We start from the raw sequence: 15,048 nt of genomic DNA, 5'->3' as shown, positions 1-15,048 counted from the left end.
TGAGCTCCCCCTAATTGCCCCATAGTACGGCTGGGCCTGGATTCTGGCCCGTGTTCCTTTTCTGTACAGATGCATTCGATGCATTTACTATAAGTGCAGCATTCATAGCCAGGCACTGCCCGCAGGTCGGCATGCTCTGGCTTCAAGCACACACGTTAGCTTCTCAGCACACAGTAACATTGCTTCCCCCTGCGGTTTACAGTGTGACAGGGCCGGGTGGGTCAGGGCCGTGTTTGCATTTCTAATTACTGTTTGTTTTCCGTTCCCAGCGCAGCCAGAGAAAGTTGTGTGTTTTAGGGCAGCGTCCTCTAAAACGCAAACACTGGGGTGAACATAGTTTGCGTTGTTTTTCATTTTACCATGGCACACCCATGCACATGTGGATGGGCCTGTATCCAAGGTGCAAGGCTGGCTGTGAAGGGGGCCAGAGAGGGCAGTGAACTCACAGCCATACATCTGTTAGTCAGAGCAGGGTCCCTGCTCGTGGGCAACATCGCGGCTTTAGAGGATGTGAGTTCATCTAATGTGTACATCGCTTGCAAGAGGAGTTAAAAACACCAAAAGTACACTGCACGGGCGTGCATTTGAAAGGAATTAAAATGAATTTTATTTACGGCTCTGCACTGCCCATACAGTTACAACGCACCAAACACAACCGCTGTGAGTACAACACCAAACAGTGAGCACCTGTGACTGAACCCGGACACACTCCGCTCCCAGCATCACAGCCCTCAACGCCCGTTCATTTACAGGAAACACACGCGCAATGACGGCCACTCCCCAAATCCATACATATCCGTGGAGAAATCGGCGACGGAGCCTGGAAAATGGAATCAACGCATTAAAGGCCAACGAGACCTGGAGACCAGCTGCCAACCACACACCCGACAGTTTCATTTCGGATAAAAGGTCCAGGAGGTAAGATAAGGGGCACTGCAGCTACACAATGTCTGCAGGCCAACAACAGACACTTCAGCCGCAGGCGGGGAAGGCAGGGAAGACCAGAACGCATCATCAGGCAGCGAAGGAAGGAAAGAGGCGGTAGGACAATAGCTGAGGATTGAAATCACCCGAAAATAGGCTTAAACTCCTGGCCCCAGCCCTTGCACCCCAAATACCTGCTGCAGCCACACCCAGGGCGGTTTCCACTCAAAGTAGAGGCACACACACACACAGAAGACACACACTCTTGAACTTTCTGACCACCTAGAAGTGGCTGTTGAATAACCTCCGGTGCATGACGTGTTCAATCTGTACATTTCTTGCTCGGACGCAGAATGAGTTTGGGGTTCTTGGAGAAAAGTGTGAGTGTGACTGTGTGACTGGGCTCCTTGTGAAGAAGGGTAGCCTGAAATGGAACTTACAGCTGTAGGCTGGAAAGAAGGCCCAGGATGTCCCACTACCGTAAGACCTGGGGACCCTGCCACGCCTTCATCCTATAAAAACGAGATTTGAGGTGAACTTGAATCCGTGAATAGCTGCAATTAACAGAATATATTGATCAACTAAACAGAAAAAGGCAACTGAATGAAGTGTATCCCTGGTTGATGAGCCACACTCAGCAAGATGATTTCGATGCGGTTCATGCAGGAGTTTGGTAGCTCCCTAATGTGATGAGCAGAAGTTACTGAAACCAGAAATAGGAGCATGGAAGGCAGGACTTATCAAGGAAACCTGTGCTACAGGAGCAATGGAGTCTTTTTTAGAGGAGTTGATGAATCAACAGCAAATCTCATGCTATTACGTGGGATTGTCGGGCAGTCTTACTTAGATCTACGCCATTAACATTTGGGAAAGTACAACGCACAAATGCATGGTCAGGGCCGCCTAAACAATGGCTACCATGGGCAAAAAACTTGAGAAGGAAGAGAAAAGTCAACAGAGGATGGGAGAGGGGATATTCCACGGAAGAATCGTCCATTGCAATGCTGATGCAATGGGGGACGTCCCTCAGCGAGAGGGAGCGGGTTCTTCCCTGGTGTCATGTTTACCTTCACTAACAGGTTGTCTTTTTTATCAAAACTTCCAGGCAGGCCACAGAGGGTATACACTACTAAAGCTGGGACAGCAGGTCCTTACTTCAGTTCAGTTTGCTAAGTGCTCTGATTTCTGATAACAAAAGGTCTACACTCTTGGCCTTTGACTCACAGATACTTCATTTATGTATTTTACATTTACTTGATCCATTGTTCTAAGACTAACCAAGGACTTTTTGGATTCTTAAATGAATTATTTTGATCACCATACGTGCTCCATAAAACTCTTGAATTCGCAATATAGCTCTTGCTTTGAAAGATGTCTACAAATCAACATTTCATTTCGAAGTGGACTCTGTTTAACTACCGAGTACATTTTACAAAGAGATGGACTTACACCAAGCTCCCACGATGAGCACCCTAAGAACACATGAACGTAGAGCGTGTAGAGAGATGTGGATGCCAGAATCTACGATCATGATTTAGGTTAGGGCTTTAGATCTCCGGAGGAGTGCAGTACACTGTCAACGTACTCTTTGCCAGGGCCTGAGACGGCTGCCATCTTTTAGAGCTCGTCTGAGCCCCCATTGCCTGTTTGTCCGCTCGCTCCTGGGCTATGAACAGGCGATGCATCTGGTGAGCTGTGGATGATCCGAGAGCTCACTGGCGCATGTAAAGTGGAAACTGGCTGAGGCAAAAGATGGAGGCAGAGGACCGTTGTGCCCCCTCTGGCTTGTTTCTGGTCCATGATAGTGAGTGCAGTGACTGGAGCAGATGGGGTCACTTCCCCAAGTAGGAGACAGGGAGCCGCTTAGAGATTGTTAGGCCCGTCTTTGTGCAGTAGTGAGCTTCAGAGTGCTGTAGCATACCCGGAGCATCGACAGATACCACTGGGACCCAGGAGGAGGCTGGCGGCTGGAGAACTAACCAGAGAATGTTTCTTCTTCCCGACGGCTGACGGGCTGCAGCACACACTACACCAGGGCTGATTCTCAAGCCTGGATCAATGCATTGAGGAAACGACCCCGATGGCAGCCGTAGGTTTCTCTTTTTGACAGATACTTTCCCCTGATTGCATCCCTAACACTGTTAGAGATGCAGAAAGGAGACTAGTAGAGGTGCCCCGTACCCCTTTTTTACCTGGTGTTTCCCGTATTAGTAGTGGCCATGACTGTGCGGAGGAAAGGCACGGATTACTTTTTTGCACCACATAGTCTAGTCCTTAAAGGTTTCTTCTTATAGCCGCATAGGTATTACAGGCATGTAGCCATGGATACCTGAATCTTGAGCGTAGCCTTATTTTGCATATGCGTCGCTCTGTAAGAGCAGTGTGTGCTTCCTCTTACACTCATCAGTAGGTCTTCAGCATACTTACCACAGGGCTTTTCCATATCCACCAAAATGGAAGTTTGATTGGAGTCTGCGTAAGAGTAAATATGGCATGCAGTGCATCATCAAAACTGAGTGATATGCCCTAAAACAAGGAAGGTTCATTCCACCCTGACTGAATAATACCTTCAGTTACTGAATGACAATGAGAGACTTCTTCCTAACCTAGTCATGGAGCTTTAAATTCGTTTTCATAAGTTATGTAATTATTGCAAATACATCTTGTTCGGATGTTGCTCAGAGCATATAGGTACCCAGCTATCCTGACAATATCAACTGTCTTCCAGAAGATGAGAAGTGGTGCAATTCTTTGTTCCACAGCTTGTACATTCCCATACGATCAAGCCAGCAACACATTCTCCCTATGGAACCAACACCAGTCCATCATGGCTGCTGAACAGCCTGCTCTTTCCTGTCTGGTTATTCCTGTATCATTGCTGTTAAAACACCCATGAGCTGTTGCTAATTGAGTGACAACTCCTCCACTTTACTTCTCTGTGTGGTGGTTTATTTGTGCCGAGATTCTTTCCTGCACCACTTTCTTTGCTTTCCCTCCATCTTGGTTTGGGCTGCTCCCGGCTTCCTTTATCATTTGTTGTCGCTTTAATTCCGTAGCTTCTTCTATGATCAAATATCATGTATCTCTTGCCACTACATAGCGCCGCATGACAGATATTGAGCTGTGTCCTGAGAACTGTTAACCCATATTACAGCCTGTCAAGTGCTGTCTTTCATTACTCCGAAGGGGATATTGGCCGTGAATGCATTCTCAATAATTGGATCAGGAAAGCACTAGTATAATCATTGAAATGTCATGCTCGCTCAAGTTATTGGCCATATCCACTATTGTGCATTTCTTAGAGCTTATTGTATTTATAGGTTAAAAGGTAGCATTTATTATTTTTGTTGCTTGTAATAATTCACTTCAAAGCGCAGGACCCATTTCAAATAATTAAATTAGGTCTCCAAGTGAGTGGGACATTTACTTCATTACAGTTTAAAGCTCCTGAGTTATGTTTGGCCCATTGAAGTTATAATGTAGGGTTTCCAATGTTTCAATGTGCCTAGCCTAAGGCCAATCAACAGAGTGGAAGCACCATACGTTTATTAAAAAAATAGATTTTTAGGCTACATGCAATTACTTGCTCGAACATAGAACATACAATTTATTAAAGGACCCAGCCGTCTAAAATTTGAGAATACACAGGATCGGCCCACCCTCCTGTTTTTCCTAGATTGCAGATATTAAGACCTTTCATTCAGTAAAGACAGTATCACTAATTAAAAAATGAAAATCACATATATAGAAGCAGGACACTAGCAGGTTTGCAAACATGTGTAACGGACATTAGACCATATCCATATAGGCCAATAATGACCTTACCAGAAAGATGCCAATTAAAAACACTAAAACACACACTTTTCAACAAACAACATCGTTCTCCGCAGCTGAATGGTTAAATCACTCACAGGGTCGGGGGCATGTTGCTAGGAGCACCTCCCATCTGGCGCGTGTCAGCGGAGCTTCCTGGTCCTGGAAAATAAAAGAAGTCCCTGTTGGATGGTCATGCGCCAGATGGCGTTTGCATGGCTTTCTATGCCTGCTGCTTTCATTCATCAGCTTTGACATATTTAGACAATTTCCTTTTATTTTTAGAAGGCATCTGCAATCTACATCCACATCAAATGCAAAACAAGAACACTGCAGTGTGACAGTTTTTTGAGGCACATGTGAGGTCCCCCCTGTAAGGTAAAATCCCACCAAGCAAGAGGAGCGCGCTGTAGAGAGAGCAGATGCTCATGCTGCATAAAGACGGGCAGATCACTTATTGAAGCTCACATTCCAAAACAGGTTTTCCATGTCGAATCATCAGTCCCCCATGTCTCTGTGCCATCAACTCCAGAACCCCAATGTCTCTTAATCAGCCCACACTAGCCCCTGGATGGACCCTCGTGCTTTCTCATCGGAGTCCCTTGTCTTCATTTCTTCCTACGGCCTACATCTTCCACGTTGCTCCTTATGTTCCCCATCAGATGAGCATGGCTCATTCAAGAGCCTTTGTCTCTTGATCAGGGTACAATCCCCCATATCTCTGTAACCTCCCCACTTCTCTCCAGAGACCTTCCCATGTCTTTCCCTCTGGCCCGATATCTCAGCCTCCCCATGTAGCACCCTTCGCCTTCAGGAACCCATTGAGGTGGGCTTACACCACCGCAGATATATTATAAAGTCATAAAGGATCTCCAGTGCAGGCCATCTCAGTGTCCATTATGCAGCAGGCCGCCATGATCAATGTCACTTTCACTGAAGATAACAGAAATTGTTAGTAGACTACATAAAGGTGCAACCAGAATATCCAAATACTTTCTATTGTGACTGTTTTGTCCACATACCCGCCATCCCCAGGGAATTCTCCATAGTCTAAGAATGAGTTTGGAGTCCTCAGCGGATTCTGGGAGGCCCTTTCAAACCAAGAGTGACCACTATCCGAAGTGAGATATCTAACATACTATCTTAGCGATTGACTTCTTCCTGCATTATGAATTCCACCATTAAAACTGTAGACTTCTCAGCTTTAGTCTTGAGTATTTTGCACCACCAAAATCAAACACTACTTTAAACTTCAGCAAATGTCCTAGATCTCATTTTGATCTGGTTCCTCCAAAGCAACGGATCTTGCTGAATCCAATATAGAACATTATTATTTAGATGTTGATATAAGCACCGGCAAGTCAACTTTCGGCTTTATTTCAGAGGTATGCACCTCAAAGAAGCTCACATGTGCAGTGGTGACACCACAACCAACAAATTCTACATTGAAGTGGACTCAGCATGCCATACCTAAATTATACTTTACTGCAAAACTACACAGTTCTGGCATTACATGGAAACCATTAGTATCCTTGACTGTCATTAGATTGGAATAGGGCGGCAGGTGGGCTGAACCGATGTAGATGTGTGCATAGACAATCTAAGCAGAAGTCTAGATCAAAGTGCAGTGGAATCCTTTTCCTTTTAGACCTTTCTGCGACATTCACATCTTTGCACCATAGGACCTTTCATCGACATCTGCAGAACTGTGAGAATGGAGAAAATGTATTGATATTTCTAATGGATTTTACTCAAGTAGTGCAATTCCATGTCTTAAGCATGAACAGCAGGGCCCCACAAGGGTCTTCACACTCACACCTCTTGTTTAATATCTATGCCTTTGGTCTCCAGTATGATACCTACATAGATGACACACAAATGCCAGTCAGGCTTAAAAACAAGCATCCGCTTAGAAGCTTAATGACCATCTCCGTGCAGTGAACAGCTTGAACACAACAAACTGGCTAAAAACTGAACATGAAGAAAAGGAGGTGATAGAGATACCTGGCTCTTAGATGCCAAATTCTGTCCCTCAAATACGGCAATTGGCCAGGCCTAATAAACAGGAGAAATCCTGGGCTCTCTGACAGATTCCAGGCTTCCACTGGTTCTCATATTTGAGGTAATAGCAAGGTCATGATTTGTACTAGTTAGGATTTTGCATAATTTGTAGCTTTCCACCAAAGCTACTGTGGTCTCAACCAATGTGGCCCCTAGCTTTAACTACAATATTAATCATCATGTGTGTTCTCCTAAAATGGTTTATCTAGCAAGAGCGACAGGTGTTTCCTTGTTTTTTCATTTAAATAATCAGTATCTGCAAAACTGCATTCCAGACACCATTTCAAAAGGTGAGGAAGTATTGCCCACACAATCATTCTAGGCCAACAGACTGTCTCCGGAGGCTCCAGAAAGGAATTTTGCCAAGGTCAACAAAGGCATTTCATAATGTAAGAAGCAGAGACAAGAAACGATACAGTGCCATAACAAGCAAAAAAGTCCCAACATTCAGGATGTTTGAACAAAAATCCTACTCATTACTAGAGTTGGCAAGAACAGAATAAATAGAAGGTAGCCTCTCGATACACCCAGGACGTAGTCCAAACAATGTGCAAATCTAGGCTCCTTATTGGGATTAATACTTAACTCTATAATCCGGTCGCAGAGCGGGGAGGATGGGCGGCTTGATAGAGTCTCTACCAGTTAAGGTGTTACCGAAGAAAAGAAACTTGTTCATCTGATAGAGTCTTCTAGCTGCAGATTTCTTACCTTAGAATAGATACCAAAGCAATACTTCTCCAGAGGTGGGGGCTGTGATACGGTTTACACCAAGAAGCCCCATAGGATGGAATGGGCAAAGTGACTGGCACATCGGGCATGACTTTCTAGGCAATGTGTATAGGGTAACCCAGGTTGCTCCTGACATATATCCAGGACAGTCCGCAAGCTAATGCAGTGGCCTCAGCTTCGGCTCTGGTGGAGTGCGCATGCAAACCAATATAAAGACAAATGGGTCCCCCTGCTACTAAAAAAGTTCCTACGGCAGGGTAAATGTAATCAGTATATAAAGATATTAGGCAAACATTTAACAAGACAAATCTATATCTAAAATTTACCACACGAGACAGAGGGCACAAAAAACAATCGCATCAAAGGTATTACTGTATATGTTCTTTTTATTATTAATATTCAATTCATTCTTTTATAGTAAACAATTATATACAAACTATGCAATCGATATATTCAGACTAAGCATCATGAATTCACATCACACATCCTCATTCATTCAATCTATCACACCCTCTCATGAATCAACAGAATACAGCAACTGAACTTGATAATGTTCCCCATAAAAAATAACAATGATATTGAAATAATCACAAAAAAGCACACTACAAAAGATATACAATATACATTTTCTTGTGGTTTTTTGTTCAAGTTTTCTTAAATTGTCTACGCAAGTTTCGGCAAAACGCCTTCTTCAGGAAGCCACATGATAAGAACCAACAGATGTATCTGCAAACATATTACAACCATATTTAAAAACAAGCCCTTTCTTGTAAATACAGTAGGTTAAAGCCATAGTTTAATTAAATCATGCCGGTTTTTGAATTGAAGGAAGTGACCCGATGAGTATCACCCGGGTCACTCGCGACCACTTCCTTAAAAAATGAAGAGTCGGTTAGACAGTAGAGAATACAAACCAAGTGAGCTTTATTCAGGATACACTCGAGTGGAGTCCGGTCTGACCAGCCTCCTTAGATTGCTGCAGAGGTACTGACTTCAGCAAGCATGTTTCGTGTTCCCGCCGTGTCCCCGCCACCAAAGAACACATGGGACACCAGCTGCCATTCTGCACATCTTTATTATTACATGTCTCGGCACGAACTGCCGGGCTGCCCCCAAGCTCCTCCCCTTCCCTTTCCCGCCATGCCTGACCCTGGGTTACAGACAAGACAGGCATGGTGATACGACATATCCCCCCTTTGTATTTTGAATGTTCTAAGGGTCTGTTTCAGAGTTCTTCAATGAGTCGAGTGTGCTTTCGAACAGTGCTCCGTGGTCAGCTGCTTCGTGGTTGGTTGGAGAGGCGCCTCTCTCTACTGTCACTGGCTCCCCACACTGGTTGGGGTTCTTCATACTTGTTCTCCTCTTGACTTGACACGTCAGTGTCCCAATTGGATTCTCGAGCCCGAGTGTATACTGCAGGGTTGCACTTCTTGAAGTGTGACACATTTCTGGTTGTTCTCTTCATTCCAGATTCAGCCGTAATCATGGTCCATTTCTTTCTGATTACTTGTAGCGGCTGAGCGCAGTAGCGGCTGTCCACCTTGGTTTTCCTTTCCTGCTCCACCAGCACCCAGTCGCCTTCCCAGATGTCAGACGTTTTGGCATGCCTACGGCGGTCAGCATATTCTTTAATTTCTGCTTACTTGGTCCGATCAACTTCTACCAGTGTCTCATGGTCCGAAGTCGTGAACCTGGATTGTGTGACAGCGTCGGTGGCCGGTATCTGGGTGCGTGGAATTTGCCCCAGCATCAGGGTGGCAGGGCATTGGTTGGTAGTGCTGTGCGGCGTAGTCCTGTACGCCCGTAACACTTCGTTTAATGCTGGCTGAATCTCGATGAGCTAGTTCGGCTTGTTGCATTGTCTTTTTTATGGTGGCCATAAATCGCTCGACCATCCCGTTGGCCTGAGGCCACAAAGGGGTGATCTTTCGGTGTTTGAAGTTCAGGTGTCTCGCGAATTCGGCAAAGTCTTGTCCGTTAAATGGTGGTCCATTATTTGTCTTTACCACTGTAGGGATTCCCCATGCAGCAAATGGTTCATCGATGACTGGTATGACGGTGGCCGCTTTGGTGGACAAAATTTGGTGAGCAGTGGGGAATCGAGAATACTCATCCATGATGACAATGATGTACTTCCCTGATTTCAGCGGGCCGAAGAAATCGACAGCCACTTGTTGCCATACGCTGTCTGGCAGGTCTGACATCTGTAGGGGGGCATGTGGTTCTTCTCGCCCCACCAATTGACAGTGTGGGCAGTTTTGTAAGGTGGTCTCTACCATCTGGTCAAGGGAAGGAAAACAGACACGTTCTCGCAGCGCCTTCTTCGTGGCTACTACTCCTCTGTGTCCTTTGTGTGCCAGGCTGACGGTGCCTTGTCTCAACTGGTGGGGGATTACGATACTCCTGTCTCTTAGTAACAGACCATTGGAGCTGATGGAGAGGTCATCCTTGACATATTTCAATGCCATGAGTTCTTGTGTGTTGATGGCGTCATTTGTATTTGATTCTTCCAGGTGTCTCCATGAAATGGTGCGGACATTGTGCATGATGTTTTTTAACGTGGCATCTTTTGCAGAGGCATGTATGATGGCCTCTAGTGGAACGGCAGGTGGGCATGCTTGGTCAATGACAAAATGAATGTGTTCTTGGGGAGGCCGTGATATGTAGTCTGCCAGGTTCTCCACCTTCCCGGGTTTGTGGATGAGGATATATTTGTAGTCTTGCGGACGGATTCTCCACCGTTCGATCCGCGGAGGCATCTTTGCCCAGGGGTTTCCGAAAATGGTTGTCAGAGCCTGGTGATCGGTGATAAGTGTGAAGTGTTTGCCATAGACGAAGAGGTGGAAGTGCTCACATGCCCATACGACCACCAGGCTCTCTTTTTCCGGTTGAGAATATGCTTTTTCCGTGTCGGTGAGACTGCGACTGGCGTATGCAACGATATGGCGTTGATCTTCTTCATCATCGTATTGTGCCAGAATCACGCCTAGCCCAACGGGGCTAGCATCTACAGTGATTTCCGTCTTCCGTTTGGGATTAAAATATGCCAAATTGATGGCTGAGCTTACAGCAGTCTTGATTTCGTTGAACACTTGTTCACATTTAGCTGACCAGTGAAAACTCTGCCCTTGTCGTGTCAGTTCTCGTAGCGGGTAGCTGATGGTTGCATAGTCCTTGATGTACTGGGCACAGTAACTGGTCATGCCCAGGAACGAGCGGATGTCGCTGACATCTTGCGGTTGTGAGGTGTCAGACAGTGCTGATACTTTCTCGGGGTCGGGTCTCATGCCTTCTTTTGAGAAGATGTGGACGTAAAATTTGAGAGTCGATTTATGAAACTCACACTTGTCTTGGTTGAGTGTGAGATTGGTGTTAAGGGGGCGTGGCACACCCAGTCCAGCGCCTTGTTGTGATCTTTCCAAGTCTCTCCAAACACCAGAATATCATCACTGTAGTTGAATGCGTTCGGGATGTGTTGGATTACTCGCCGGACAGCTTCCTGAAAGATCTCAGCCGCTGACGAGATCCCGAAGTTGAAGCGCTTGTATCTGAAGAGCCCTTGGTGTGTAGTAAACGTGGTAATGTACCTCGATTTGTCATGCAGCTCAAATTGGTGATATCTCTTGTTGAGATCTAGTTTTGAGAAAACAGTCGCTCCGTTCAGGCGGGTGATCATGTTGCTGATGTGAGGTCCTGAATGCCACTCCCTTTCGATGGCTGTGTTTGGGGCTCGCATATCAACACACAGGCATACCTTGTTATCTTGGCCTCTCTTGGGCACAACTACTACTGGCGACACCCATGGGGTGGGCCCAATCGAGCGTTCTATGATGTCTGCCCGTAGTAAGTCTTGGAGTTTGTCATCTACCGCTAGCTGTAGGTGGAACGGCACTTTCCTGTGATGCAATGCCACTGGTGTCACTCGCTCATTGATATGCAGTTTGACCTTGAAATGGGCTAAATTTCCTAAACTACTGAATAGCTACGGGAACTTGCTGACGATGTCTGGCGAGTCATCCACTCTCTACAGAATCTCTTCCAGCTTCAAGCGTTCCGCTGTTGGTAAGCTGAGAGGGCAATCATCTGTTTCGGGGCCTTCAATCACGTAAATTTGCACCTGGAATGTCCTGTCTTTGTATGTCAGCATTGTATGAAACTGTCCCAGACACGACAATGGTTCTCTGGACATCCATGTGTAGACTCCTACTGCGGCTGGCTCCAGTTTCGGTTTTGGGTTCATTCTCTGGTACTCGGTGGCGCAAATGTAGTTAAGCAACGCGCCTGTGTCTAGAACAAACTTGGCAGAGTAACTTCCCATCTGAATGTGTAGCCGCAGGTACTTTTTCAGCCTGTCTGGATCTGCCACCATGTATACATACTCGTCACTGTCTTGCGATATCGGGGTAAGTGCGGACGACTCTCCGGACGTCGACCTCTGAGATCGGTATGAGCTGTGTGACTGGGTACTGGACCTCGATGAGCTCGTTGACCGGTCTCTTCTCCCTTGTACAGCTCTGATGTGGTGACGTGACCCTGTACTTTGCTTGGCCGGTCCTGTTTCCTTGAATGGGTTTGGCAGGCAGCTTCAAAGTGGTTATCTTTCCCACATCGATGGCATTGTTGGCCGATGGCTGGACATGGACCCGTGTGAGGGTAGACTTGCCCACACCGATAACACTGTGGCGATTGTCTTCGGGAATGACTGCTTTTGTTGCCACAGCGAGGTGACCTTGCGTGAAGCGATTTCGTGGATCTTCCAGATTATTGATGATCTGGACGATGTCACGTTCAGTGTGAGATTGTACGCGGATAGCTTGGTCTCTTTTTTCCGTTTTACTGGCTTCCATCTTTTTTGCATGCTCTTCCGCGTGGTCGTTTATTCGGGTGAGTTCTTCTATGTCGTCGAGAGAGTAGTGCTTTTTCAGTAGTCAACGGCGTAGCCATTCCGATTGACACCCTTCAATAATGCGTAGGCGAAGTGCGTCTTCCGTGCTGAAATTGTCAAATTCGCAATAGCGAGCCAGGCATTTGAGGCGGGAGATAAAATCACCCATGGGCTCATTTCGCTCTTGTGACTTAAGGTTGAACGTGTAGTGCTCATTGTCGAGGTCCCGTTTGTGAGGGAACTTCCTGTTCAGGGCCTCTCTCACATCATCATAAGATGCAGCATTGGCTGGGGGTAGTTCTTTGATGATTTGTCCAACATCTTTGCCCACTAAATTTTCGTAGTGCGATGAGTTGTTTTCAGGATCTCGGACTTGTGAACCCTTCATGAAATCTTCGAAATCCTCAGGCCAGCTCTTCCATTTGGGGCCCTTGCAGTTTCCAGACATCAGTATAAAGGGCTCGGGAGGACGCAGGAACGATACTCCCATGAGCATCGGCCCAGGCTGTGGGGCGATGTGCGCAGAGCCAGTCGCCGCCGGTTGCGACGAGTCGCGTAGTGTCGTCATGGTAGGGCACGCGTAGCTTCACTCTGTACTTCGGTGAGCCGCAGTGGTGTCTATGGGCCTCAGTCTTGCTTTCGGCGGGCCCTGGGAAGCTTTTCTTGATGTTGCCTGACTTCAAGATGGTCGCTATGCTACGGACCAAGCTTGGTCAAGGGACTGTGCCTGACTTCAAAATGCCCACCGTAATGACTCCTGCCTGCTATCTTCACTGGGCACTTCAATCAGACTTCTCCCAGGCTTCAAACCTGTCCCCGACTTCTCTGAGATCTTGGAGGGCTGTATTAGCGCTCTGGCCGCCACTCACGCTCTCACCTCAATCACGGAAGCACTCTGGCCGCCACTCGCACTCTCGCTGTTGGTGTAAACGCTCCGCTCTTCACTTGCAGTAGCGTGCACTTTCTCGAGTGTGCAGGATAGAGAGGGGTGACTCTCATCCCACCCTCGTCACCAGTTTTCGTGTTCCCACCGTGTCCCCGCCACCAAAGAACACACGGGACAGCAGCTGCCGTTCTACACGTCTTTATTATTACATGTCTCGGCGCGAACTGCCGGGCTTCCCCCAAGCTCCTCCCCTTCCCTTTCCTGCCATGCCTGACCCTGGATTACAGACAGGACAGGCATGGCGATACGACAGCATGGTGTTACAATAAGTAAAACTCAAAACCAATAAAGACCTGTCCTGACCAGAAATTTCCTGTTGGTAGCTGGTGAACAAAGGAGATACAGAAGGATGGGTTTAGATCCTGAGACCGGGCACATGCTATCTCAGCGCCAAGGTCACTCTGCCTGCACCCGCCACTCTAAGGGTGGGACAGGCTAACTTAAGACATACAATGCATAGATAACTCAGCTAACATATTTTTATTCCAACAGAACCAGTGTCCAAACTCTTATATAGTTAAACCAACAGGCAATCACCCAATTTAGTGCAAAACACATGGCATCACCCGATTTTGTGCAAACAAAATGCCATCAGAACCATATAGTGACCACCAATAGCGAACCCAAATGTGAAAGAATCATCACACCCGAAATGTGCGGAACGTAACAAACTCATCTATTGACAATTATGAGACCAGAAAAATATAGATAAAATGACAAAAGAAAAAGGAAGAAAGCCCCAGCAATCAATAGCAACATGGGATTTCTCACAGACCTCCAATGTGATGGTGGAACCACTTAATCAGCCAGAAAACACCAGGTCTGTTCTGGCACAGTAGGCAAGGAACTGAAGGATCAAAATCTTGGAATGTAGAAAAACTGACAATCTGAACTATCACTAGACAATCGATTTGCAACAAAGAATACAAGTTGTGATATGTTGACGACAATCAATTGTCATGAACCATCTCTACACATTCTAAGTCTGCGTGCTCACCAGTAATATTTCCGCTCAATAATTAGGGTGGGACCGGACGACAGACTTCATAAGCATACTCGATGATTTCAATCCAAATAAAGGCAGCGATGTTATGATGGGACCTAGCATAAATAGATAGAGCCCCAAATTAAAAATAAAAATGGTAAAATGTAGAAGATTTAAGAACTAGACCCTCTAATATAGGTGAGAGGAAACAAAACTCACCGATTTAAATTCATAGGCTGTATGTACGCACTGACTGAATGATGACCAATGCGTTATTGAATCGTTTAAATATAATTGTACGGCCGTGTACCAATATTTAAGCCTCTTACATAGATAGGAACACATTGAACATGCTAATTCTAATCCCAATGTGGTTACTTTGCGCACATTTCGGGTTTGATGATTTTTTACATTTGGGTTTCCTACTGGTAGTCACTATATGTTTTTTTCACAAAATCAGGTGATGGCATTTTTTGCACGAAATTGGTTGATTGCCTGTTGGTTTCACTATGTAGGAGTTTGGACACTGATTCACAAATCGTTATGATTATATTAAACTATGGTTTTAACCTTCTGTATTTATGAGTGAGGGCATGTTTTCAAATATGGTTGTATTATGTTTGCTGACACATCTGTTGGTTCTTATCATGTGGCTTCCTGAAGAAGGTGTTTTGCCAAAACGCATGTAGAAAATTTGGGAAAATG

The 15,048-nt window shown here is 46.0% G+C and overlaps 1 protein-coding gene across 1 annotated transcript in view; it reads right to left on the bottom strand.

The window, feature by feature from the left end:
• LOC146830806 (uncharacterized) overlaps positions 1-15,048 on the bottom strand; it is an 878,450-nt gene that overhangs the window by 80,503 nt on the left and 782,899 nt on the right. Inside the window, exon 21 of the mRNA XM_085604967.1 lies at positions 4,836-4,899. Within this exon, the coding sequence (XP_085461093.1) occupies positions 4,836-4,899 (64 nt within the window). The remainder of the gene's footprint in view (positions 1-4,835; positions 4,900-15,048) is intronic.

This window comes from Triturus cristatus, chromosome 5_1 (genome assembly GCF_964204655.1).
Source record: "Triturus cristatus chromosome 5_1, aTriCri1.1, whole genome shotgun sequence".
In the NCBI taxonomy this organism is placed as follows: Eukaryota; Metazoa; Chordata; class Amphibia; order Caudata; family Salamandridae; genus Triturus; species Triturus cristatus.
This window is presented reverse-complemented; position numbering and strand designations above follow the sequence as displayed.